We start from the raw sequence: 27,063 nt of genomic DNA, 5'->3' as shown, positions 1-27,063 counted from the left end.
CAAAGGAGCTTTTTGAAAAATATACAGTGACCTCAAACCTGGTCCCCAGCACTCACATCCAGTAGCTCACAACATGTAACTACAGTTCCAGGGCATCCAGGACCCTCTTCTGGACTCCATGCACACTGTACATATGTACATATGTGGCTTCCACTGCTAAGGCGGCCTTTAAATTTTCCACACAATCTATGAGCTGGAAAGTTCTGCAAACCCTAGCCACTACTGGAGTCTCCTGAGTGTCGAGGTGCAAAGACGGCAGGCTCTTTCTGAGCCATGCACACTATGCTATGAAATGTGGTGTTTGAAAAATTAACACATGGGGCTAGAGATGGCTCAGGAGTTAAGAACACTGGCTGCTCTTCTAGGGACCCTAGGTTCAATTCCTAGCATCCCCATGGCAACCTACAACTGCAACCCCAGTCCCAAAAGATCCAATGCCCTCTTCTGGCCTCTATGGTCACCAGGCACACTTGTATATACAGGCAAAACGCAAAACACCCAAACATATAACAATAAAAAATAAAATTACATCAAAACAAAAATGAACACACAAGCCAGATATGGTGCCACATGCCTGTAACTCAAAAGGCTGAGGCAAAAACACTGCTGAGAGTTCAAGGCCAGGCCAGTCTATAAAGTACCCTATTCAGAGAGAGAGAGAGAGAGAGAGAGAGAGAGAGAGAGAGAGAGAGAGAAATGAAAATGAGAATTGACATCAGGGTTTAGCTGTAGAAGTTTATTGGCTATCACAGAGCAAAAGAAACATCACATCTCTCCCCCAAACAAGTGCTCTGGTAGAGCGAAGGGCCAAGAACTGGACTGTTTGTTTGGAAAGTCTAAAGAAAGCCCCATCAGGACTGCTGGTTCAAAGTTCCTGCCTTTCTCAGGTTTATCCACTGCTGGACTGCAGGTGCCGATGGACAATCCCCGACTGCTACTCTTCATACTACCAAAAGGGCCCATGAATTGGTCCAAACAGGAAGGACCATGAGCTGGACTCTGGGCCCCTTTCTGGCTACCAGGCAGCTACAGACAGGCAGAGCAGGGCCAGCTGGCACACACTCATCTGCAGCCCCACCCCAGCCCATGCTGTTTCTCCAGAGTACACAGTTATCATCCTCTCATATCCTCCGAATCCAGTCTTCTCCAGATGCACTCCATCTGCTCCAGAATGTGAAGAGCAGCAGGCTTTACATGCCTTGCTGCACACCACGACTCTCCAGTCTCGCTGTCCTGAGGAATGGTCAGTCTTTCTCTTGGTCTCGACAGGTTCAAGTAACAGCTGCACCTTCGGTGCACAGTTATGGCCACACAAAGCTAAGGCATTTTCTGATCCAACAGAGATGACTTCATGCTCTGTGGCCCATGACATCCGCTCAGATGGAAAAACACTTCAAAGGAGTTAAGGCCACTGTCACTCTCCCTGGAGCAAGGGCACTGCTCCTCACAGAAGGTCAGGAGAGAGTGATGGGGCCCTTGAAGCCCAGCTGGCTGCCCTTGGCCTCGCTCAGCACAGGGCAAAGTGTCCAGGTCCCATAAGCCCCTTCTTTCTGACACAGAATGACAGGAAACTGGCAGAGCCTGGGAAGGACCTAATCCTCAAGGACTCTGGCACATGCAAAGACTAGACCAGGATTCCCCAATGGACATTGAGGTCCAGATGACAAAGGAATGGAGGGTTACAGTACCTTCATGCCAGGAAATCCTGGGCTCGTGCCAAACAACAGAGGTGTGCCAACGTCTAGTGAAACTTGCCCGGTACTAAAAGATGATGGAATCCACAAACTGCCAGCTCTTCTTACAAAGAGGTCAGGGGCTGGTGCCCAGAACAGCAGGGCTGTGGGGAACAGCTTAGGGAGAGGCAGTCCAAGCCAGGTATCTGAATGGTTCCAGCTCCACTATGCTCTGGCTTGAAGAGTCCCTATACCTCTCTGGGCTTCAAATCCTTGTCTGGGATAGAAGATTTCTCCCTCAGCCCATGAGGTGACCTGACACAGAGGATCCAAAACAACCCCAGGAATACAGTAAGTGATTTTTACATAGGACTTCAGCTTTAGGAAGCCACCAGGAGGGGAACCAGGGGGAATATGTGCTGCAAGCATCTGATAGACAAAAGCTGTTTGTACTGCAGTGAAAAGACCATTGTGAAAATAGATCTGATCAGGTAACAGACATTCCCGAGAGTAGATTCTTCCAAATGCTCCTAGCAGCTAACCTGGCCCTGGTTGGGCTGTTCCTGGCATGGTCTTGTTGCCTGCTCAGTCCTAGGGTCCATGCTTCCAATTCTCTGGAGTTAATATCCGGGCCCGGTTCTGTTCAAAGAGTTCTAACATTTTCTCCATGTTGTGGTCAGCCTCAATCACCTGGAAATAAAACAAACAGGTCACAGGCTGCACTAGCCAACTCCATCCCCACTGGGGAGGCAAGAGGCTGAGAGGCCAAGAGGCTCAGAACCACAGATGCTAGCTCCAGGGCAATCGACACTCTCAACCAGATTTCCAAGGAAGAATCCATCCAGTCAACAACGCCTTTCCTTTTCACTGGGACTGGGAGTCAGGGGCTCTGCTGGGGGCTAAACCCAGGGACTCAAATGTCTAGACAAGCTCTCTGCCACTCTGCCACGCCCCTAGCCCCCTCAGGTTTGCTTTTCACAATGAAGGAAACAATAAACTCTGAAAGTTCCCAGTGACAATGTCCCCTGCCACCTGTCTCTAAGGGCCAGAGTGTCCATGTGGCCTACAGCCCAAAGCCATAAACAAAAGCCCAGGATTCCCCTGCTGGACAGGAGAGCCTCAAGTAGCACCTGTCTGCCTGGAAATGCAGGAAGGGCACAGTGGAGCACAGGGCACATGCAGTAGGACATATGGATAGGTAGGACATACCAGCACTACTACAGTCAGCCTACTCAGCACCTCCTTAGGTGGCACTGTGTAACAACTAAGGACAACCACTGAGATGCCTTCAGAAGATACTGAGTCACTTAACCATGATGACGGGCTCCATGTCACCCACTAAAGAATAAGGACCAGCATCCCTAAAGGTTCAAATGCAAACCCAGGTCCAGAGCAACTGGGGACTTCTTCATAGTGATGCTATGTATGACATGTTACTAAAATAACTAGCCTTCTCAAGTCTGAGTCCCTCTGAGTCTCTGTCCAGAGAGAGAAAGAGCTCTTTTCTGTGGCATGGGTGACATTCTTTGGGTCTTCCTCCTCATAGAAAAGTTTCCACACTGGGAGGGACACTGACTTACCAAAACAGGAGCTGCAGCTGGGAAAAGGCTACCATTGACCAGCCACTCCTCGTAGAGGCGGTGAATAGCACTGAGGTATTCCTGTCATGGAAACACAAAGGCTGTGGGGAGTGGGAAGGGGGAAATCCCACCCACCAAGGGTCTCACAGAGACAGGGCAGAGCAGAATTCTCAATGACTATTAGGAAGTGACTTGAACAAAGGTCCCTGTAATGAGCAGCCTGTGATTTAAACGGTCAGTGCATCCCCAACCCCACACTGGTCCTTCCCCAGCCAAGCCTAACTGCACAGCTCCCAACCTGGCAGCTCTCATTTCTTGCCACTTCTCCAGTGGGAGACCCAGGCCCAGCATGTGTCAATGACAGGTGTCCCTGTACTGATCAAACCTTTCCTCTTATTAAAGACCCCTATAGAGCACTCATTAGAGACTGCCCAGGCAGCTGTAAGGACCTTTCCTGTGGAAATTCCAATGTGAGACTGTACAAGGGAAAGAAGACAAATGCCCTCACACCACTGTCACCTCCACTCTGGGAAGCCCTGACCACATGCACACTCGGGCACTCAGCCAGTGTATGCTGGCTACCTGGGTACCACCTCCAGCAACATTTTGCCCTCCGTCCCAGAAGCTGGCCCACAAACCACCCCTTGACTCCCCCTCGTACTAGGAGCCAAGCTTATCCTAAAAGCCTTGTCAACCCCTTGGATAAAGGCTTGGAAGGACTCCAGACATTTCTAAATGCCAAGCCCCATTACAGCCCAGCCCAGCGCTTCATCCTCCATCACTCCTGTCTCTGAGATTTCAAAGGAAGGGCCCAGTGCAAGGCCTGGGCCTCATGACTGGGATGTGCCTTGCTAGTCCAAAACAAAACCTGGCTGAGCTTTAGGGATCAGACAGGCCTTTCAGGGCCCCAGCTGATCTAAAGTCTAGAGCACCATGATGTCCCAAAAGAGCTTGCCAAGCCCGTCTATCCTTCAAAGACAGCTGTGCATCTAAGGTACTCAGTCCAATATTAATTGAGCAACTACTAGGTGCCAGGCCTCAGGACATATGTTGAAGACAGAAGAAATAAGACCAAAATCTAAAAGTGTTCACAGTGTAAAGAGAAATGGGAACAAACACTGTCAATACACTGTTCTGAGGGCTATCATCATAGGAGGCCTAGGGACAACGTAAGGAAGGTCAGGAAGTGACATCACAGTTGAAGACAAAGAAACTACTATGCAAAGGCACATTTCCATAAGCCCATGGTGTGTGAGCGCATACATGTACGTGTATAAAAACAAACTACTGTACGAGAGCAAATGTGTATACCCATAGTGTGCAAATGTGTGTGTGTGTGTGTGTGTGTGTGTGTGTGTGTGTGTGTGTGTGTACGTGTACGTGTGTGTACATGGAGTGTAGAGGCCTGAGTCAGGAACCACAGGAAGTAAAGTAGCCCTGGGACCCACAATGGTTCCAAAGCCATAGAGGAAGCCAGAGTTCCCCTCAGTTGTACTTCCTGGGTTTTGTTACAGATAACCTTGATGTCATGATGGGTGAGGAGGGGAGGGCTAGCAGGATGAGGTGGAGGTGGCTCTGGTCTCTTACCATTGGAATGACTTTCTCCTCTTCCCGGCACCTCATCTTTAATCTCTGGTAGCAGATTTCAGGAGTGGTTCGAAGATAAACTGAGAGGTAAAAACACAGTGGCCCTGACTGCTGTGCTCCTGGTGTGAGGCAGCTCAGGGCTGGGTGGGGAGTGCTACCCTGGTCACAGCAGGAGCCTCACCAAGCCTGCATAGTCTGTGGGACCAACAGGAGTCTTGACCCTCAGCCCCAGAGTATCATCATGAAGCTTAAAAGCTTAGGGTCTGGCAAACCATTGGCTTTAGCCACTTCCCAATTTGTGTCCCTCCCACACATTACAGAAAAGCCATCAGGTCAGAACAGATGGGGGCCCCGGAAGTAGTGGACCCAGAGGAAGGAAGTTTAAGGAACCAAGGCCAGGGTTCCTTTACGGGCAGGAAAAAACCCTAAATTCTGCCTGCCTTTGGGGAGCTACAATAGAGAGGAATCATGGGTGATAGGTGTCCCTGCCTGCTGTTTCTACAAGGTGGAACCTTCCAAGTATACTCCAGCTGTGCTCAGGGAAGCCTCCAGGTAGGGGACAGAGAGAGCATGTCTTACCTATCAGATCAACAGACACATCAATGTTCCGGATGATCCAGTCAAACCACTCAGACAGAATCGCATAGTCAACCTTGGGCATCTTCCCACTGCAATCAGGTCAAAGGTCTTTATTCACTCAGGTGTGAGGTGGCTTTTGTTTGGAAGAGAAGCACCAAGAGCATGTTGCATAGTGTGGTCCACAGATGATGCCCATGTGGTACTGCCAGGACCCTGAGCATCTGTCTGTCTGACCTTCCACCACTAGGAGATGGGAGCTGGCCACAGCCATGACTGACGGAGACTACTTTGGAATTGAACTCCAAGTAGACAAAAGCACCTTAGTCTGCCCTCTAAGCGTGAAGACATCACTCAAGTTGGGAGTGGGTCGGTGAATCATTTTCACATCTAGAACTCATTTTCTGTGAAAATACTCATGGATGCTCGCCATGCACCACTGCTCAGCATAATGAGAAGTGAAGCCTTGATGTCTCTCGGCAGCAAAGGATGGCACACAGTACCTGAAGGATGGTGTGGTAGTCATATGCAGACAGGGGAAAGGCTCTCAACTTAATGCTCAATGAACACAATGCCCCAGCCACACAAAAAAATCTATGTCCACACATTTGAAAAGAAATATACAGAAATGCTAGCAGTGCTTTTCTCTAAGCTGTAGACTGTAGACTTTTTCTCCTTTGCTCTTTACTTTCTAAACTTGAGCAAAGTACCAGTGCTCAAAACAAGAGTAAGGCGGCATTATGACATAGTTTAAATATCAAAATGAAAAAAACAAAGCTGGGAAGAAGGCTCAGTAAATAAGAATGCTGGCTCTGCAAGCGTGAGTGCCCAAGTTCAATTCCCCATAAGAAAGAAACAAAACAAAACAAAAAAAGCCAGGCATGGTCCTGTGCCTATAAACCCAGCCCTGGGGTGCTGGACAGACAGAGCTCCCAGACCAGCAAGTCTAACCAAAAGGCAAGCTTCAGTCAAAAACCCTATCTCAAGAGAAGGAGGTAAAAAAGTGACAGAGTAGGACTCGGTCCTTATCTGGCCTCCACACTAATATATAATGAGCACACATACATGCTGGGTTCTATAAGAAAGCAGGCTGAGGAAGCCATGAGGAGCAAGCCAGTAAGCAGCGCCCTTCCATGGTCTCTGCATCAGCTCCTGCCTCCAGGTTCCAGCCCTGCTTAAATTCCTGCCTGTTCTAACTGCTTTTGATGATGAGCTGTTCTAAGGAACTGTGAGTGAAATACTTTCTTCCCCAAGCTGCTTTTGGTCATGGTGTTTCATTACGGCAATAGTAACCCTGACCAAAACACAGAGAGACAAATTCAACTCATTAACTGAGCCATGGACAGTCCCACTGTTCACCATACTTTGCACCATGTTTCTATCTAGTTCAGCTGAAAGTACCTGATGCTCAAAAAACCAAATCAAAGGCTGGTTGTAGTGGCACCTGCCTGTAATCCTAGCACTTAAGAGGCTGAGGCAGGAGGATCTCATGATTGACACCAACCTGGGTTACATAAAAATTCTTAGATCCAGACTAGCCTAGGCTACACAATGACACACTATCTCAAACAAATTAAGACAGAAACCTGACACTTAAATACACTGTCTCCTGTTCCAGCTGAGGATAACATGGGGGTTCAGGCCTGAACTTCACCCTCAGTCCCACTTGCTCCCCACTGCATTAGTTGTCCTCCTTGTGGGGCGAACCTGGATCAGTGGGTTTCTGTGGTCTGGGTGGCGAGGTGGGGAGGACCTGTCCCTTGTTCCCATGTGCCAGCTGAGTCAATACCATGTTCCCAGCTGCGCGAACTCCATTCCTCTACCCTGTCCTAAGGAAAGGAGGACCAGACAGTCTTGTAAACCTTTGCTCAATTCCTCAGCCATGGAGCTCACTCCACATCAGCCTGTGTGGCTTCTTCAGCTACAGTGCTTCTGCACCACTTCCAGGTTTTCATCGCAGCCCAGGGCCCACAGCGAGGACAGCACAAAAGCTGGTCTTCCTCTTCAGCAATCCACACAAAGCTCTCGGACTGCTGCTGGTGTAACTGCACTCACTCCGCCTCCCGCCTTCACCAGAAGAGGTGGGTTTCTCCTTTGTGGTTCTCTTCACTTGTTCAAGATCCCAAAGGAAAGAACACTGAGAAATTTTGCTTTGAGGAAATGTAGAACACCAATTCATGTCTATGGGCTTTTCCAGAAACCCAAACCTTCAATTACACATGGCAAAGCCAGGCCCCGACCTCCAGTTCCTCAGCAAAGGTTCCAGGGAGCCCTGGGAAAAAGATGAACCCGGCACTGCCAGGTCAGCCATGACTAGACCTCTGTCTATGAAAGGGCTCTCCACCACTGCACATTAGCAAGCCTTGAGCATCACAGGAAGTAGGGAAGCATACCAGTACCCAGCTGAGCTTCTGCAGGTAAGAACCAAGACATTTTGGTCCAAATACAGGCTAAGGATACCACTAAAGCTAGTTCGCATTGCATGTGGTACAGGCTCAAAACAACAGGTTCACACTTCATATATATGCTGGTTGTGACTCCCATTTATCCGCCATGTGAACCTGGTATGTATTACAAGTCCTGAAGAGCAAATAAAGATATTCAGATAGCCAACCAGGGTGATATATGCTGATCACTGATGCCCAAACTGCTTCTTTACTGACACAGGACACATTAACAGGTTTTTGTTTATTTAGTGGTAGTTTTTTGAGACAGGGTTTTCCTGTGTGGCCTTGGCTGTCCTGGAACTCACTCTGTAGACCAGGGTGGCTTCAAACACAGAGATCTGCCTGCCTCTGCCTCCAGAGTGCTAAGATTAAAGGCGTGCGCCACCACACCTAACAACCCTGACAGTTTTTAAGAAAAGCCAGGTGCTATCCAATTGCCGGCCTGAACAAATCAATCTCTCTTCCTGCTTTAGGGTGCTGGGATCCATCCATCCTCCATCTTCTGTCACCTAAGACACACTTCTCCCCACAAGTCCCTAATAAATTGCACTTTGCAATTTAACTTTCCTGGATCTATCTGCCTCTTTGTTTTTTTCAGCACCTTTACCTTTGGTGATTAATTCTCATACAGCAGGATGAGATGGGAACAGGGGGCAGAAAGCTCTAGACAATCTCCTCTCTCTATAGCACCCACTGTGATAGCCCAGTGCACCAGGCATGCTGGAGTTACAAGGAGAGTGACTTTACAAAAACCCCAAATTCCCTTCTTCCTCCCATTGGTCATCGGATTGAAAACCCTTTTCACTGTCAAAACAGAAAGCCTTTGGCTGACAGCTACTTCACTCTAGGCCTGGACAGAAACCTGGGAACCTTTACCACAAAAAGCGTAAAAACCCAACCAGCAAAACCAGAGGTAACACATGTGAAACGGAAACCACAGGCTGAGTGCAAGAAAGAAGAAACCTTGCACCATTAAACCCTCAGTCCCAAGGACAACTCTCAGAGCTCAATCTTGTTTCCACCACAGAAGGCCTCCTCCCCAGGAAAAGCGCTAAGGCATAGGGATGCAGGGCCCCTGGCCTCTGCTGACCTCATTTACATCACAGTCCTCAACCATAAGGTGTTTGATAAACATTGAGAGTCCTGGGCCCCAGTCCTAAGGAGATTTGCTCAGTATGATAACAGAGGGACGCTCAGGTAGGAAGTAGAGGGAGAGGCACGAGTAAGGCCAGTGTGGAAAGAGGCAGGGCCTTCAGTGATGCCTGAGGGTGTCCTGAACAAGAGAACTCGGGGAGAACTGGCCCTGCTAGCAAGGTGTAGATAATCACCCCTTGTCCTGAACTGTTGCTTCCGCCTAGGAAATGGAGCTGGCTGTGATCCCTTCTTAGCTCCTCCCTTGCCAGACAGAGCCGAAAGTCAATCAATGCAGCTCCGGTCCATGGCCCCGCCCATCCCTTAACCCATCTTCAAGAACTAACAAAGCTGGTCCAGTTCTCAAGCCAATCACCCACCTATCGAAGCTGCTTCCAATGTCTCATCCAGGTTCTCTCTGCTGCTCAGGGCTCAGGGCATGAGATGCTGCAGGAGGGGGCACTCCAGGCCTCTCACTAAGCATGGTATTTACTACAAGGATCATCCATTTCTCAGGATAAGTATGCAAACTAACTTTTAGATGTGAACATAAGAACATGATAGGGACATAATAGAAAACACAGATCCCTAGGATAAAAGATGATATTCAGAAGAAACGCCCGGATGGTTAGCAGGGCGAGGGGGTGGGGCAAAGCCGTCCCCATAGAAGGTCTGAGGGTCATGGCCCTCTCTCATGCGCCTATACCCTGAGGCAAGTAGTCTTGCTCTCAGGGCATCCCAGTACTGCAGCAGCCTGTGAACTACTCAAGACCACATGTGGGCCGACAGTCTAGCTTCTTCAAAGGTCTCCAGGCTCCAGGAAGGTCTTCAGGGAACACTGCTCCCTTGAAGGCTATACAACCTCAAAACAATTAGATCCCAAGGACAGAAACAAAGACTAAACTCTTGTGTGCTTCAGTCTCACAAAAATGCAAACCACAGGTGCCAGGGAGGCACAGGTGCCAGGGAGGCACAACCATGAAGTCACCAGGACAGGAAGAGAGCTGGAAAAGGAACACAGGGGAGAAAAAAAAGGAGGGGCTACTTTCTCCTCCTGTGCCACCACAAACAGCCCAGAGCAAGGCCAAAGGAAGCTTGGAGCTGCCCTGTTGAGCCCAATGAGGAAAGGCTGTAATAAGGACCCGCTAAGCCCACCAGCCCCTAGGGGAAGGGGGCTCTGCTGCACAGGCAGCCTACCCTGAGAAGGGGTGGGGAGAGCAAGGATTTCACACTCCCCCCTCACCTCTGGCTAGTCTACTCCAGGTTAACACCTCACAAGCCAGAACCCTTCAAGAGAGAAGCAGTGCTGTCTCCCAGGTTCACAGGAACCACCCCCCAACCCCCAGTGTCCCTGCCTTGGTCCCCTGCCTCAGCATGGACGTCCTTTCATGTGCTCTGCTCCTGCCCTTCCCCTTGCTGAGGTGCTGGAGGGTAGGGAGCAGTGCAGAAGGAACAGCTGGAGGAACTGAGCCATAGATGATCTTACACCCTCTGGAAACCAAGGAGCAGGAAGGAAGGGATCTTCAGGAATGCTGCCTGCTGGATGCCAAGCTGGGGCCCACAAGGAAGAGCTTCGGTCAGATGACAAAGCAACTCCGGGGACCTGTTCTAGCTTCCTGCCCCTGCACTCACAGCAGCAGAGGAGGCCAGGGAGCAGAGGATCCCATTCAGGAAGCCCAATGCATAGCAGCTCCGGACCAGCAGGGCTGTGCCCCCTCAAAAGAAGGGGTTTGAAAGAGAGGGCGTGCGCTGAGGAACAAGTTAGCTAGAGGCCAAACCATCTAGCCAGATTGACCAGGACTAACCAGGACACTCTATGTTTGTTCAGCTTGGGTAGTAAAGTAGAGACTGTCTCTGCCTTCAGAGAGGGAGCGTTTGATCTAGCTGGGGACAAGTAACAAGTGATTAAGTCATCATGTGAAACTGAACCACAGAAACTGCCACTTTTACAGATTAATATCGGCCAAATGTTTGCACATAAATGCCTTAACTACTACAAAGAAGTTCATTATTAAAGGCAGCAAGGGCAGTGTAACTGAGTGGCAAGAATTTGTCTGCCATATACAAGGACCTGGGAGAGCACCACACCAAAAGCAAATCCAAAGAGGCTCTGTCCATGTAGACACGATAGTCAGGGAGCTGGAGAGATGGCTCAGGAGTTAGGAGCAATTGTTCTTCTAAGGACAGGTTTTGATTCCAGAGCCCACATGGAAGCTCACAGCTGCCCATAGCTCTAGTCTGAGGGGGTCCAATGAGCCGTCCTGACCTCCATGGGCACCAAGCAACACATACACACACACACACACACACACACACACACACACACACAAACTCACACACTAGAAGGACTGAGGCAGGACCATAAGGACAGCTGTGATAGGAAGGAGGGCTCTGGGGAGCCAGGAGCATTCTGCACAAGTGTCAGGACCAGCTGCCCAAGAAGTGGCAGTGGTACTGCAGGCTAAGAGCAGGAAGAGGTGGTAAGAATCGGGCACTGACAAAGACATGGGGACCAGACACATGGCTATAAAGACGGCTGAAACTTCAGACTTCAGTCTGCAACCTGTCTCCTCTATGACCCTCCCAAATCATCGATAACCTGAGCACAGAAGTGTAGGCCCCCACACTTGAACCCGAAGCACTGGTGGGTCACTGGAAGCCTTCCAACTGTCTAGATAGAAGATTTCGCCCATGAGGACAGAAGCTACACACAGCATAAGCGCTGTGCAGACTAACTGCTCTATGCACCCCAACTCTTCATCCTCCCACCAGCCTTGCACTGTGCCATGGACCCCCTCAGCCCTCTCACCTGGGACCAATGGGATGGGGGCAAGGGTGGAGCGACAACTGTGAGCCTGCTGCTGTGTGTCCACTGGGACTCTTGCCCTGTGCCATGCACTTGAGATGACAAGGCCTATGCTTGCTTCTGGTCCCAGAGGGGATGACAGGCAAGAGGAAGAGAAATGGGTTCCTTGGGTTACCCTGGCCAAGTCCATTCTAGTCCAGCCCATTCCTAGACATTTTGCTATGCCCAGGCAAGGTAAAAGCCACCTGGCTGACCTCCCAACTGACCTGGCAATAAAGGAAGGTAGCTGTCACTACTGGGTTTGTGGTTGTTACACAATAATATAAAGCAACAGAAGCTTATCAATACTGTTGGTATTCTGTATCTGTCAGGTGGAAAGGCAACTCCACCAGCAGTAGTTTCGGGCCAGGAAGATAGCTCTGTTGGTAAAGTATTTGTGCTAACATGGGGAGCCGAGTTCAACTGCCAGACCTCACGTCAAGAGCACGGGCACGATGCTATCTGCTTGCAATTTCAGCACTGAGAAGTAGAACACACAAATCCCTGAGGTACGCCGGCCAGTCAGCCTGACCCAGAAGAGATAACTAAGCCAGTGAGAGCCCTGCCTCAGACAGCATGGTGGAGGGCTAGAAAGACGGCTCAGTGAGGAAAAACACTCGCTACTGTCTCAAAGGACCTGGGCTCAGTTCCTAGCATGCACATGGCTCACAACTGTAACTCCAGGTCCAGGGAATCTAATAGCCTCTCTGTCCTCTGTGAACGTACATGGTACACATACTTATATGCAAGCAAAAACCCACTCATACACATAAAACTAAATAAACTTAAAGAAAAAAAGTAATGTAGACGGTTCCTGAGAACCAACACCCAAGGTAGTCCTTCGGCCTCCACATGCCTACACACTCACACCTACACACCCACACCTACACGCCCACACCTACACACCCACACCTACACACCCACACCTACACACCCATACCTACATGATCACACCTACCCACACACACACACAAACTTATACATACGTACACACACAGAATCAGCTGTTTAATAAATGATGGACTATATACAAGCTACAGTACCTTCTATACAGGTTTTCTACAAAAACGTATCTTGCGCTGTAAATTGACCTTTCCATCAACCGTACAGGTGACATCTAAAGGAATGGAAAAAGGGATTTACTCTCACAGGAAGAGGAGGATGATACAGGAAGTCCCGAAAACTTGCCCCAGCCCTCTCACGGGTCCCTTATATCTTTGCTGAACAGAGACTGTGAGGGAGGACAACAGGATGACAAAAGTCAAATCTGTCATGAGGCTCCCTGTGCATCTCCCTCTACCCTGACCTGAGCCATCCTGAAGTTTAGAGGACAGAGGACAATAAAGGCAGCGAGCAGCCCTGTAGTACCTCTCACAGGAGAAGGGAGACTCACTAGGCTATGGAACACACTGGCAAAGCTGTCCTATTGACTCAGTCTGATGAGCAGAGTCCTGAACCGGGGAATCCACTTACTCGAGGAACTGGGTATCTGAAGCAGAGCTCCAACAGACTAGGGTTGAGGAGGCACTGCCAGCTAAAACTGACAAGTTCTCTGACCAATAGGGAAGAGGCTGGACATCACCTCTCTGCAAGCTGCTCACACCCTCCATGGATCATCTTTCTGTTCATCTACAACACCCTTTTGGAAAGCAGGAGGGACTTGCCCATCTGACACCGTAGACAAACAGTGTGGCCCATTCTCTGCTTACCTCTCGGCCCTCCTGGCTCTGCACATCCATCTGCTCTCCTTCTGTCTTTTCTGTACATGCAGCTCCTATCTTTCTCTGCCCATCATTTTCTGGCTCCGTCTCCAGCCATCTCTCTCCTGCTTAGCCCAACCAGCTCTGTCTCTGCCTCCTTAACAGATTTCAGCCGCATCCCATAATATTCACATATCATCAAATATAATTTAGAATGCCCATTTAGGCAAAGTAGAGCAAACCAAGGGGAAGGTGCTAACGGTAGGTGTTCTGCTCGCTATCATTTAGGAAAACATTTGGAAAGGACAAATTCATATTCTTCTAAAGATTTTATTCACGTCTGTCAATTTGAAAAGATATATATTTACATTAACAGAAGAATGATACCTACTGCTGCAGGTAGCCAGACTTGGAGCAAACTTGCTCAGCCTAATGACTGTGCTAACGTAACTGGCTACAGGGGTATCCTGTCTCCTACACAGAAAGGCTCTTGCTGTGTATAAAGCTTTGCCCATAGGTAGCAACCATGGTCACCCTTGCCACCTTACCTCCTAAGAGGTAATCTGCCCCTGCTAATGGAAGTACCTAAATAACGCTGTGTGTCCTGACCTGTCCCAACACCTGGCTGTGACCCAAGGTGAATCTTTCAAGAATCTGAAAGGCAGACCTCACAAAGGTCTGATCAACCCCTCTCAAACACGTAGACATGCAGAACACATATCCAGGGTCCTGCACAGCTGGACAAAGCACAGACTCCTAGACCTTAGCCCTGGATTTCCTGACTCAGTAGAACTGGGGAAGAGCTAGGAAATATACAATTCTAACAAGCCTCCAGGTGACAATGATGCCGCAGTCCAGGGAACACATGCTGTGTTAAAGGAGGTTAAAAGCTGGAATCGCACAGGACTGTGACACAAATCTCACTTGTGTGCATGTGTTGATAACAGAGAAAATCCATCATCCTTCATACTTTCTAGAAGCCAGAGAGGAACTCAAGGCTTGATATCAAGTAAGACAAGTGTAGTTTTAGTTGTCTGAGACTAAAGGAGACACTTCACAGACCAGAAGTACAGTCTCAGAAGACTGCACTACAACTGCCATCCTTAGCAACTCTTCATCAGATTACAGATGAGCTTAGGATGGCACCAGAACAGCCACCTGTGAGGACAGGAGACCTTGCTGAAGTCAGAGAAGACTGTAAGCATAAAGGCCCAAAGTCAAGTCTTAGTGAGACATCCCTTTCTTACAGCACGTGAATCTGAAGGATGTTTACAAGGTTGAAGGTGAGACCTGCAGCGTACCTGAGGACGAGTGTGCTGGTCCAGCATGGTGAGCTGCACGTACGTCTGCAGCGTCAGGCCCCATCGACTGGCATCACGGTACATGAGACTCTGCAGAACGGAAAACAAAGTACTTTGTGTCCAAGTGGCAAGTGCTGGACCCAGGTCTAGAAGTCCCTGAAAGCCATTTCAGGAAACCTACAGAGGCAGGGCTGGGGCCAGAGATGTCCTGTATTCAGGACAGCTGTAGGACTCTCAGAGTTATAAGAGAGCCCCTAACAGCCAGACCAGGACGCGCTCCCTGAGGAGAAAGTACTCAGACATTCATAGCTGGCCTTTGAGTTTCCCTGTGGTCTGTTCTCTATTCAGCAGCTAAAATTAGCCTGCTAGTATCTCCCTTCTAGGGACTCTGCATTGGGTTCAAATCAAATCCAAACCTCATCTGAACCACAGGCCCCGGAAATCCACGGTCATCTACTTGTCTCTTACCTTTCTTTCTCTGGCCAATCAGCTTCCAGCCACACAAGCTTCCTTAGTGCTCTGCAAACATGCCAAGCAGGCCCCATCTCAGGGCCTTGGTACCTGCCTCTTTTACTCTTCCTCCCAGTGCCTGCAGTGGCCCTCCCTCATGTATGGGACTCTGACAAATGTCGCCTTCACAGAGACGCATTCTCCTACCAACCCTAATAAAATAGAGGCCAGCCCTCAAAAGTTCTGTCACCTACAGATAAAAACACTTCCTGCTCCAGTCTGACCTCTAGTAATCTTTTGCTTCTCTCTCTAGGGTGTGTGTGTGTGTGTGTGTGTGTGTGTGTGTGTGTGTGTGTTGGGGGGTGGGGTGGGGGTCCTGTTTGGAGAGAAGAGGGAAGACCAGATCTTACTATAAAGCCAGGACGATCAGGAACTTGGGATTTTCCTGCCTCAACTTTCACAGGAGAGAGATCACAGGCATGTGACACTATGCCAGCTTCTTTTCTGTACTTTTATTTTTGTTTGGTTTTGCTTTTTCTTCTTGAAGTAAACTCATGGCACTCAAGTCCTCAGCTCTGAGAACTAAAGGCTTTCCTAATTATGGGACAAAGAAAATCTCGGCAATGTCAGAAGCTGGATGACTGCAGAAACAAGTGATTTTCTACATCACAGAACCACGTGGTGAGTCAGTAACTATCACACAAGCATCAGTCTTGCATTTCCAACCAGCGGAAAGCAGTGGAAATATATCTGATGATGGTGATGGTGATGAAGATGATAACGATGATGAAGAGTTGCTAAGGATAACAGTCGCAATGCAGTCTTCTGAGACTGTACTTCTGGTCTGTGAAGTGTCTCCTTTAGTCTCAGACATCTAAAACTCAGTTGTCTTACTTGATATCAAGCCTTGAGTTCCTCTCTGGGTTCTAGAAAGTATGAAGGCTGATGGATTTTCTCTGTTATACCAAAAGATGGCTAACAACCATGTTCTTCCACATGCACACGAGTGAGATTCATGTCACAACTCTGTGCTATTCTTATTTAAGAACTATGAGCGTTTGTCTTATCTAACTAGCATCCTTTCACCCGCTGCAGCTCTCCTGACAGCTCCCGTCACCTGCCACCACATTCTAATTCCTGTCTCTCTCATCTCCATACTGGATAGTAGGACTGGAAACCGGAGACTTCCTTAAACTGCTCAGTGTCCCAGCATGCTGAGCAGTGTCTGCCATGTAGAAGGTATGTAATAAATCCTCTCTGTCAGAACGAGCACGTGGATTCTAAAGCCCAGGCAATGCAGCCGTCTTCTAACACACGGAGCACAGTAGACACAGTGCTGTCTGCTTGTGGACCTGAGCCTAGTGAACCCCATGAGGTATTGCCAAAGGACTGTGAGGCACTGCCAAACCTACGGGACCAGTTTTCTTAGCTGAGAAATACTAAGCACCACATACCATGGCATTGGGAGCCCGGAACCACAGTCCCTGTCTTCACTCCCTCTGGTCGTATCTGCTTTCTATCTGTCTTTTCTCAAGCAGGCAGCATAAGCTTTCTGAGTGCAGGACGGAGAAGCAGCACTCCTACATTACAGTCCCTTGCTCTCTAGCCCCACCTTCGGAAGGAAGATAGGTAGCTTCAGGGTAAACCACAGGGATCCATTCCTAGATAACCTGAAGCCCAGACCCTAATCAGAGGCTTATCTAGAAACCTAAGGACCTGGAGTGAGGGCCAAGGAAGCTAAGCCACTCGGAACATTAGGGACAGGCGACAGGAGGCTCCTGGGCTTTGTGGAAACCCAGCCAGGCCTGAGAAACCCCGGCTCACCAGTCTCCTTTCCTCCTCATCAGCTGACAGTGGGGACAAAGCCTGGCTGTGTTGGGCTCAGGTTCCAGCACTAGCATTGCTAGGTACTCACAGAGAGGCTGGCATTTGTGTGAGAGACAAACCACTCACCAGAGGGTTATGGCCATGGACATTTCTCCACTTGAGCACGGGCTCCATTAACACCTGGAAGGAGAGAAGGCATGTGACAGCGTGCCAAGTCTAGAATACAGACAGGCAAGTACTCCAGGCCAAGGGTGGGACGAACCCCCTGAACAGCCATGGCTCCTTCTATGTAAGGAAGTCCTTCCTGTGACCCCAGAAATGACCTGTAAATCCCTGAAAACTGGCTCAGTCTGAAGGGGAATGGGATCTTCACAGCTTGGTGACAAACATGGGCAGCATCCCTCAAGTTCCACAGCCTTAGCTGGGACTACTTGACCAACACACACTACTTGATAGGTGAGGACTCTCCACAGGGGCAGATCCAATTACATGAACACAGAAACTGACATACAAGAGGAAATTCATTAGCAACATTGGCTCATGTCATTATGGCGGCCAAGACCTCTGCATCATGACAGGTTGTCTAAAGCTTGGGTCCCAGGGATGCAAACAGCACAGCTCAGCTAGGTTCAAAGCCTGAAAACAGAGAGGTCGTTGGCATAATGCTAAGTATGAGGCTGAAACCCTGGACCTGGGGCCTCTGGCTAAGTTCCAAAGCCCTAAGGCTGGAAAGCCTGTAGTTTTGGCATCCCACGGAAGGAAGAGGGAGGAAATCCTTCTTTCCTTTTTTGCTCTACCCAGGACTGTGGCCAATTATATGGTCTCTGTTATATTAAAGGTGGATATTCCCTACTTAGTAAAGCCACCAATTTATATATCAGTCTTCTCCAGAAACACCCTGTAAACATGTATAGAAGTAATATTTCATTAGCTCTCCAGGCACAGTCCCTGCCTCCTTGTTCCTGGGGTATGTTGTAAGATCCCCAGTGAATGCCTGAAGCTTCAGATACAACAAACCTAATATGTGCCATGCCTTTTTCTTTCCCTATGCTGGACATAGAGATGGTTTACACGGGCGGGGTGAGGTCTTATTGAGTACATCATACAACAATGCATAATTTAAATTTTATGAACTGTTTACATCCAAAAGTTTCTACTTAATACGTTTAGATCCTGGCTGACCTCGGGTAACTGAAACCACACCTGAGTGTGGGAGGCAGCTGTTCTCTTTAATTCTGGTAAGCTGCCACCTAACATTAACTATCACACCTTATAAATTTTATAAGCCAGTTATCCTTTGCTTCCTCATCTCAGCAGAGGTGATAGTGCTTACCTCAGAGAGGTTAAGCAGATAAGCATGGAATCAATTAGAAAAATGCCATAAACACTTAACACAGTGCTTTGGATAATTTTAGTTACTGCTGCAGCTACTGTTGCTAACTGGCTCCAAGGTCTATAGTGAGGACATAAGCACTTTTCAAGTTTTATTCAGAGGGTCACCACTCAAAGCAGGTGCTAGGTTGCTAAGACACCCTTTTCCAGTCTGATGATTGATGAGACATCATCCAACACTGACAGCCAACATTAACTTCCATGAGAGGTCAGAGCACCAAATCTGCAGAGGAAGTGTACCTGAAGGGAGACGGAGCAGAACCCCCAACTATCCTTGCCCAGTGGAGTCACACAAGACACACTTAATTTTCCCAGCCACAAGTTGTGACAACACATGTCAAGTGCTGTCTACCAGGGAAGCTGACCTGGGCTTGGGGGCTCAGGGATCTCATAGGTACCCAGTCTATCACTGCCCCGCACGTAACAAAACCCCAGCTCCCCAAGAAGCAAGCAGTTGGTCAGGATAATCCATACTGTTTGCATCAGCAGCCCAAGCACAGAAAGTTCCCTTCTCAGACAGGAATGGTGGGAACACCCGACTCCCGGAGACCTGTGTTTTACGTGTACCACTCAATACAGGGTCCACAAACCACATGCAACCACAATGAACTTGAAGTTTGACCACAGATGCTCCTCTTCTCTCTTTTTCACTTGAAAATGGCCCGAGTTGAGCGCATTACTAGTCTACTGGGCATCAAGTGCAGTTTCTACTGACCGTGTACTGCCCTGGAAGTGCTGTACAGGCAAACAAAATCCTAAGTTGAAAAATCATGACTTGGGGGCCATCTGAGAGTCCAATGCTGTAGATGAAAACTGAACTCCAGACCCTGGGATTTAGTATCAAACACAGAATGTGAACAGTCTATTTATTACTTGACTACTGACTTCATGTTGCCATGTTAACATCTGGGGTGTCTGACAGAGCTCCTCCTGCTTCACTCCAGGAGGCTTTGAAAGCACCGATCACCCTCGTGGAGTGCACTGGCGGCTGGCATCAGCCTTCTGCTGGACATGGCTACCTGTGTCCTGTGTGACTTACTCCATGGAGGTGCTTCAGGGTCCTGCAAACCCACTCAAAGAGCCATACCTCGACATCTGTTGTGTTGGAGAAGAACTCCAGGCATGTCGTCTTCCCACTTGCAATATTGCCCTCAATACAAACCTGGCAGAAGACAAACGTACATTAGAGATAGAGATAAAGCACCCAGGGGAAGAGGACGGAACAAGGCTCAGGTAAAGAGCCCATTTTGTTCTGGCCAGAGCTTTGAGTGGTAAGCTAAAACCCTGCCTCAGGAATCCCCCAAGGTTGCACCAAACAGTAACAGGGAAAAACACCCCTCATGCTGAACCCTTTCTGACAAACCTATGTGATCCATTCACACCTACCCAGTCCCTCTCGTCCTGATTAAACAAGTTAGGGGGTCAAACCCAGAGCCTCATACATGCCAATCAAACTGTCTACCACTGGACTACGTCCTCAGCCCAAACCAACACTCCCCTCTCCCCACCGCCTATGTCACCTGAACAACACACAACTTGTCTGCCCAGTCAAGTTCTGAGTCCTTCCCTAGATCCATCCTTCAGACTGTTCTGTGTCATCTATAAAAGTGTTCTGTTTCCTCAACCTGACTTTTATGGATGGCTTTGAGACTGAAAAGCACGTGTGTTCTCTCTAGGATCCAACTTGCTGACTTGTACAGAGAACCCCTCAATCAATATTTTGGTTTTGGTTTCAGTAGATCATAACAGGTGCACAGTTCAATACAAAATTGCTCCTTCAGACACTCCTACACACCTTCTGGGTCAGAGATGTGCCTACCCTATCATATAGTGGCCTGCTGCTTCACACCCTTGCTGGAAGTAATCACCAATATGTGGTGATTTGCCAAGGCAGTAAACCAGGCAGGTGAGTTACGTTTACACCCAAGCCCAATGGGCCCCTTCTTATGACAGGTGGTGCCTGTCACATTCCACACAGAACACCTATCACACCTTACCACACCACACCCCAATATAAAACTCTCCCAAGTACACCACTGATTGGCAGCGGAGACCTCCAGCTTTGAACCTAACAAGTGCTCAGAATGGACAGTGACTCTTCACAGATGCAAGACCATCCTCCAATCCCAGGTCCCTGCCAGCTCACGTGATAGAACCGAGAGTAAATACAAAATGAACCCAAAGGATTAAGTGAAGAGTAAGAAGCAGCCCCTCAGGGCACTATTGGGCCTTTTGTTGCTGCTCCTTCCTCAAGATACCTTTCTTCGTGGGAAGACGACTTGCCTGGAGTTCTCCAATACAGCACCCAGAAGGAGCTCAAGTTGGACGTCACTCCACAGCTGATATTTCTTTCCTGTTCAGACTGTTCACTTGCCCCTACCCCCACCATGAAATCCTCAAAAGATGGTAAGTATAGCCGTCACATGTCCTCAGCCAGCACCCCACCCCTCATCACAGAGCAAGCAACACATAAACTGGCACTCAAGAGGGAAAAAGAACAGGCTGGCAAAGGAAGGCTTCTCATTTTTTCTTTTTTAATGAGGGTCCACTATGGAATCCAGACTGGCCTGGAACTTGTAATCCTGCTTCAGCCTCCTGAGTAGAATTACAGGCGTACACCACCACACCCAGCCCAGATCCTTCTTTTGTGAGTGTACATGTGTGGGCACATATATGCACTCATGTGTATGCATGTAAAGACCAGACTCCAGGTACCTCCTCTAGCGTTCTAAACCTTACTTTGTGAGGCTAGCCTGGGATTCTCTCTATGCTTCCCAGGACAGGGCTGACAGGCACATGCTGCTTTTTATGCAAGGGCTGGGGATCCAAACTCAGTCCCCATGCTTAATGCAGCAAGCGCTTTACCCACTGAGCCGTCCCCACCAGCCTCTGACGGCTAAGAACATTTTATTATGAGGGGCGTCTGCCCACAGAAGAAATTCAAGTCATCACAGAAAGTATCGCCCTTAAACTCAATGCAAAGGTAACACCATTGCCTTTTGGCCTGTTCCCCACATAAGACTGTTCTCAATTTCTTAGTGTTTCAACTGCTTGCTGAAGGCCTACTATGTGCCTAGCACTTCACATGGAAAACCTAGTCCCTGCCTCCAGTGTTCACAATAATGTGAGGGCAGCAAAGAAAGTTAACGGGAGGATACAGGAATGAGAGGTGTGCTGTGGAAGTACACAGGCAGCTTGGCCCAAAGTTCTGTGTCTGTGCCACGACTCAGCCCACCTTCCCTCAGAGGTGGAGTCCAATCTCCAACCACTGAGACTGGCATGGATGAGCATCTTTCTCTGCTGCTGGGAATGGAACTTACCTGACGCTTGCTAAGCACACACTAACAACTGAAATCCACTCCTACTCTCGTTTTCACTTTTAGTTATTTAGAGTCAGGGTTGGAGAGATGGCTCAGCAGTTAAGAGCACTGACTGCTCTTCCAGAGTCCTGAGTTCAATTCCCAGCAACCACATGGTGGCTCACAAACCATCTGTGATGGGATCCGATGCCCTCTTCTGGTACATCGGAAGACAGCTACAGTATACTCATATACATAAAATAAATGTATCTTTTATTTATGAGAGAGAGAGAGAGAGAGAGAGAGAGAGAGAGAGAGAGAGAGAAAGGGGGGGGGGGGGGGGAAGGGAGAGGGGGGGGGGAGGGGGAGGGGGGCTGACTGACTTGCTGTGTTACCCAGACTAACTTCAAATTCTCCATCCTCATGCCTCAGTCTCCTCAATGCTAGTATTACAGGCCTGTACCACCAGACCCAACTTTACACCTTTCTATTTAAGTAACTTTTAATCTCTTAATAAAATAAAAGTTAAACATGCTTATTGTAGGGGTGATTAAGATAGGCATATGGCATATGCCCTTTAATCTCTGCACTTAGAAGGCAGAGCTATAAGTGGTCTCTGTGAGTTCAAGGTCAGGCAGGACACAGTTGAGACCGTGTCAGGGGAGGAGGAATACAGTAGTAATGATCAACCACAACCCCACAGAACTGCCGATCAAGTTGGACGTTTAATGAAAACCAAGGACAAACAAGTAGCATTTCTCCTACTCCTAAAGGGAGACCTCTCTACTCCTCTAGGCCGCTTGGCTTACCTCACAGGACTCCCACTGTGGTCCACTACCATCTCACCCTGAAAGGCAAATCGGATCACAGCGCATGGCAGTATTGTGATCTGAATGCATCCCCTAAAGTTCACAAGCTGGAAACTTAGTCCCTGGTGCAACAGTCTTGAGAGATTAACCTTGCAGAGAGATCTGTGAACTCCGCCATCAAGATTGACTTGTGGAGGTGGGTGTGAAGTAGTATTGTGGAGGTAGGTCAGCTATCAGTGAGTGGCTTCCTGATAAAAAAGGGATGAACTGTGGAATGGGTCTCTCTTCTCTTCCATGGGATGAAGCATGCATGCAGCTTCCAGCAGACATTAGTTCTTCAACCTTGAACTTCCGAGCCTCCAGAAACATGAGCCAAATATATTTCTACCCCTCAAAGGTTACATGATACACCCTTTAATCCCAGCACTTGGGAGGTGGAGGCAGGAGATCTCTGTGATTTCCAATTCAGACAGGGCTACATAGTAAGACGGTGAGACCTTGGCTCAAAAACTTTAAAAAACAATTAGTAAAAGTTACACAGTTTATGGCAAAGTCCTTTGGTGGCTCTGCCGTTGGCACCTAGCCCAGTTTCTCTGAACACTCCCAAGCCTCCACTATCTCTCTCTAGGGACAGACTATAAAGCCAGCCTACAGCTCTCTCTCTATTCTTAAAACTATAGTTCTCTCTCCTCCACCTCTTAGGGGGTACCAAGGCTTCCCAAGGCTGCGCACAGTTATGGATCCCCTCCTCAAAGGCCCGGACTCACTGCTTTCTATTTTCACCATTGTCCTTTTTACTGTCCCATCTGTCAGATTACAGTGCCCAATGCCAGTGGCTTTGTTTTCAAGTCCCATGGTTCCAGCCCAGAGCCTCCCACACAGAAATGTACTTATATGGCAATCAGTTATCCTGAGCCTGAGACTAGGTTCCCCACTACCACTTTCTACAAACTGCTACTGTGCACCCAGGGGAGCATCAGACCATACCCAGACAGCACCCAGAACAGGCCCAACACTGGGCAATATTAGCTCAACAATTACGAACACAATTCTATGTCACTAGCTGTCACTGTCATCCATATTTTCTATTATTTATTTACTTATTTTGGTTTTTCAAGACAGAGTTTCTTTGTGTAGCCTTGGCTGTCCAAGAACTAACTCCTCTGTAGACCAGCCTGGCATTGAACAGAGATCTGCCTCCTGAGTGACGGGATCAAAGGCGTGTGTCACCACCACCTTCCTCTCTTCCTCTTCTAATTTTTTAAGTGTACTTTATATGTATAAAACGTTTTGCCTGCTTGTATGTCTGTGCTCCAATGTATGCCTGGTGTCCATGAAGACCAGAAGAGGGGGGGTTCAGACCCCTTGGAATTAGAATTAAACAGTTCATGAGCTGTCATGTGTGTGTGTGTGTTAGGAACAAAAACCTGAAACTTGTGTAAAATCAACAAGAGCTCTTAACTGCAGAAACATTTCTCCAGCCTTGAAAAACAAGCCTCCTCTCCCTGCGATGTCACTCCTCCTTCCCAGAGTCACTTCATCCTCCTGACTATCCCCACTGCCTCCCCCTGTGACCTTCGACCTCACAGCCCTACCTCAAGAGCCTGCCTGTCAAGCCCCTCCTGCCTGAGGCCACCTTGTGGACCCTCATGGATTCTCTGGTCTCCACTAGACAGAAGGAAATGAGAACGCTTTCCCCCACATCTGGGAGGGACAATCGGCAGTGAAGCAAATAGCGTTTTAAGCCGTTTAGATCACTCAATCAGCATCTTTGGCAGTTCACACATACCTGATGTAATACCTGAATGCCCCACTCCCACCTGTACACACAAGAAATGGTGGTGGAATCTGGGGGGAGGGCCAGGGCCAAAAGAAGGAAGAGAGACTTTTATCCCTGGGTATCATCTTGGGTTTGTTTTTTCACTGTGTACACCATTGTTTCACTCTCCTCCTCAAAAAAAGAAGAAATTAACTCTACGCTGGAGAAGGCATGCAAAAAGAAACTTACCACTGCTTTTTTCTCCTTATCATTCTCTCTATCTTTATCTAAAATAAAGGAAATCGAAAGGAATTATTTGCTCTGCTCGGTGCTGACCTGGTAAATGACCACACAGTCATTTTGTATGCTTACTTCTTGGCTTAAAAAATGTTTACCATTCTTGGGACCCTCTATGGCTGAGTCTTGTATCATTGGCAGCCTGGGTCCAGGCCCACTTGTGCTTGCTTACTTTCCGTTTCACCCGGACTGTGTGCTTAGGGTCTTCACAGTGCACACAGGAATGACCTACAATCAAGAGATTCCAAGGGGCGGCCAGCGGGTTTAGAGCCGGGGCACAGGCTGTCTGTTTTCTAGGCCAAGACTGGCAACAGCCCGAGGCCAATGAAAGCTATGCCACCTGGCTTCCATTTCGGAAGAGAAAAAGGCCGCACTGCCAGCAATAAGTAGGAGAAAGTCAGAAGCCTGAACCCGCCCCCTAGGCACCTGCATCCACTAAGAGCGGATTAAATACAGCTCGTGCCCCAACTAGCCGCCTCCCAGGTTTAAAGAATCTGACAAAAAAAAAAAAAAAAAAAAAAAAAAAAAGGGCTGAGAAGCAGCGTTTGGGCCCCACCAAGTGCGGGTTCCGACAGTTCTTTAGGGCCCCACAGGCCCCAGACCCTTCCTGGGGACTAGCAGGTGAGGGGGCGGGGTCCAGCGCAGCCCCTACGAGGTGGCACAAAAGTACTAGTTACCCGGAGGCCAGGCGCGGCGAGGTGCCCACAGCGGCCCGGCGCCCGAGTCGAGACTTCCGGGACTTCCGGAGCTCCCGGGGCCGAGGCTACGCAGGCCCCGGACAGCCCAACTACGCAGCGACCGCAGCAGCATAGCCCCTGGCTGATGTGCAAGTTCTACTTCCTTCCGGTGCGTCCGGGAGCCCCGCCCCACCCCCTGTCCGGCCCCCCCCCATTCCTTGCCAGGCCCCGCCCCTTAAGGGGTCCGCTCGTATTTCTCTCTCTAGGCTAGACCGAAGAGATTCAAAGTGAGGATTGCCCTGCTTATAGACAGCAGAGTGGCCCTGACTCAAGTAGATTTAGAGAATGGACGGCTAATAATGCCGGGGGCTGATTGGTCCCTTAGTATATCCGATTACTTCCTTGGTTGCTTGCTCCATCCACACCTCGCACTGCCTACTCAGGATGTCCTGTATTTTCCTTCTAAGAACACTGCAGTAGATCTTGTCAACTTGGGAACATTTTTAAGCTTGTCTTTGGGCTTTAAAGGGCCGTTGGTTTAATCCCCATCATCACAAAAACCAGTGTGAGGGACACAGGTGAGAGAAGATGAAAGAAAGCCATTGTTTCCAAAACCTTTGATATTTTCAATGTTTGGACTTTAATGCAGGACCACTCGGGGAAGCATAACGAATATCTCCACTGAACGGACAAAAAGAGATAAGGAAAAAAAAAAGCATGTAAACCCCACTTGTAAGCAGGTAGCAAAAATAAGCCTGGATTAGGTAGGTGCAGCTTGGATACTATAATTCACCCATTCAAGACAATAAATCCAGATGTTGCTGCCTTGACTGTATATGGGCAGTTACAATGCATGAGTGTGAGAAGTTTTCCATTACTTTCAGGTGGCAAGAAGCTGGCAGTCATCTTGGGCAGGAAGAAGAAAGATGTTTTCAGGTTGTTTTTTTTTTTTTTTACTCTTTTAGATCTGCAGCCAGAAGCCATCACCCTAACAGGACTTCCTGTTTGTTTGCTAGGCACCTAGCAAAGGTAAATATAATCTTCAAAATCAAAGTCGACGACTTTTTGTGAGCGTCTTGGGGTGAGTTGTTGGTAACTGCTGATCAGATAACAGCGCCAGGCCATAAGTTGAGGCTATATATTCAATATAGTGCCTCAGACCTTGGGGACCCTTCGAGGAAAAGAGGCAGACAGATCCTTGCTTTATAGAACTTGTATTTTTTTCCCCCGAGACGGGGGTTTCTCTGTATAGCCTTGGCTGTCCTGGAACTCACTCTGTAGACCAGGCTGAGAACTTGTATTTTTATTTTAACTGATACATAATTGTACTTATTTACAAGATACCACAGAATGTTTTATTACATGTGCACATTGTGTGATATTCATATCAGGATAAGTCTGTCTTTTCGGAATAATTTCTGTGCTGAAAACGTTCAAATTCCTTTCTTGTAGCTTTTTAATTTTTAAATAAAACAAAATGTCAATCAGACTAGCAGGACATCCGAACTTTTCTTGCCTACGTCTAACTTACTATCAGTGAATCAGCGTTTTCCTGGGGGATATACTTATAATCTGGGATGGGCTCTCAAAAAATGCAGAGGAATGATTGTCCGCTCTAGATAAGATAACCAAGGCACATCCTAAAGAGGTGGCATTTGAGGTGCTCAAATGGCGAGAAGGCCGGGCTGGCATTCTTGGGTTTTCCTCGCCTAC

The 27,063-nt window shown here is 48.5% G+C and overlaps 1 protein-coding gene across 3 annotated transcripts; it reads right to left on the bottom strand.

Moving 5' to 3' along the window:
- Positions 1-715: 715 nt before the first annotated feature.
- Positions 716-25,502, bottom strand: Tk2 (thymidine kinase 2). 3 transcript variants are annotated; one of them, XM_028770392.1, is made up of 10 exons: positions 25,351-25,502; positions 24,626-24,663; positions 19,597-19,671; positions 17,244-17,297; positions 14,841-14,930; positions 12,883-12,956; positions 5,420-5,508; positions 4,841-4,920; positions 3,254-3,334; positions 716-2,363 (listed from the first exon to the last, which is right to left on the bottom strand). In XM_028770392.1, exons 1-10 carry the CDS (start codon positions 25,481-25,483, stop codon positions 2,265-2,267), a joined length of 813 nt encoding a protein of 270 aa, XP_028626225.1. In that variant the 5' UTR covers positions 25,484-25,502; the 3' UTR covers positions 716-2,264. The 3 variants fall into 3 exon arrangements, with proteins under 3 accessions (XP_028626225.1, XP_028626227.1, XP_028626228.1); XM_028770394.1 differs by lacking the exon at positions 25,351-25,502 and adding an exon at positions 24,772-24,989; XM_028770395.1 differs by lacking the exons at positions 24,626-24,663; positions 25,351-25,502 and adding an exon at positions 20,768-20,785.
- Positions 25,503-27,063: the final 1,561 nt, after the last annotated feature.

Source organism: Grammomys surdaster, unplaced genomic scaffold (genome assembly GCF_004785775.1).
Source record: "Grammomys surdaster isolate TR1022 unplaced genomic scaffold, NIH_TR_1.0 201, whole genome shotgun sequence".
NCBI lineage: Eukaryota > Metazoa > Chordata > Mammalia > Rodentia > Muridae > Grammomys > Grammomys surdaster.
The sequence above is the reverse complement of the archived record's forward strand: the minus strand, read 5'-3'. Positions and strand labels throughout refer to the sequence as shown.

What these genes read in the sequence shown, in the direction of transcription:
- Tk2 (XM_028770392.1), bottom strand. Translation starts at nt 25,483, where the DNA reads ATGCTGCTGCGGTCGCTGCGTAGTTGGGCTGTCCGGGGCCTGCGTAGC. An exon ending in TCGCCGCGCCTGGCCTCCGG is followed by an intron (nt 24,664 to 25,350) that starts GTAACTAGTACT and finishes CCTTTATTTTAG; the next exon opens with ATAAAGATAGAGAGAATGAT. An exon ending in ACCAGCACACTCGTCCTCAG is followed by an intron (nt 12,957 to 14,840) that starts GTACGCTGCAGG and finishes CCATTCCTTTAG; the next exon opens with ATGTCACCTGTACGGTTGAT.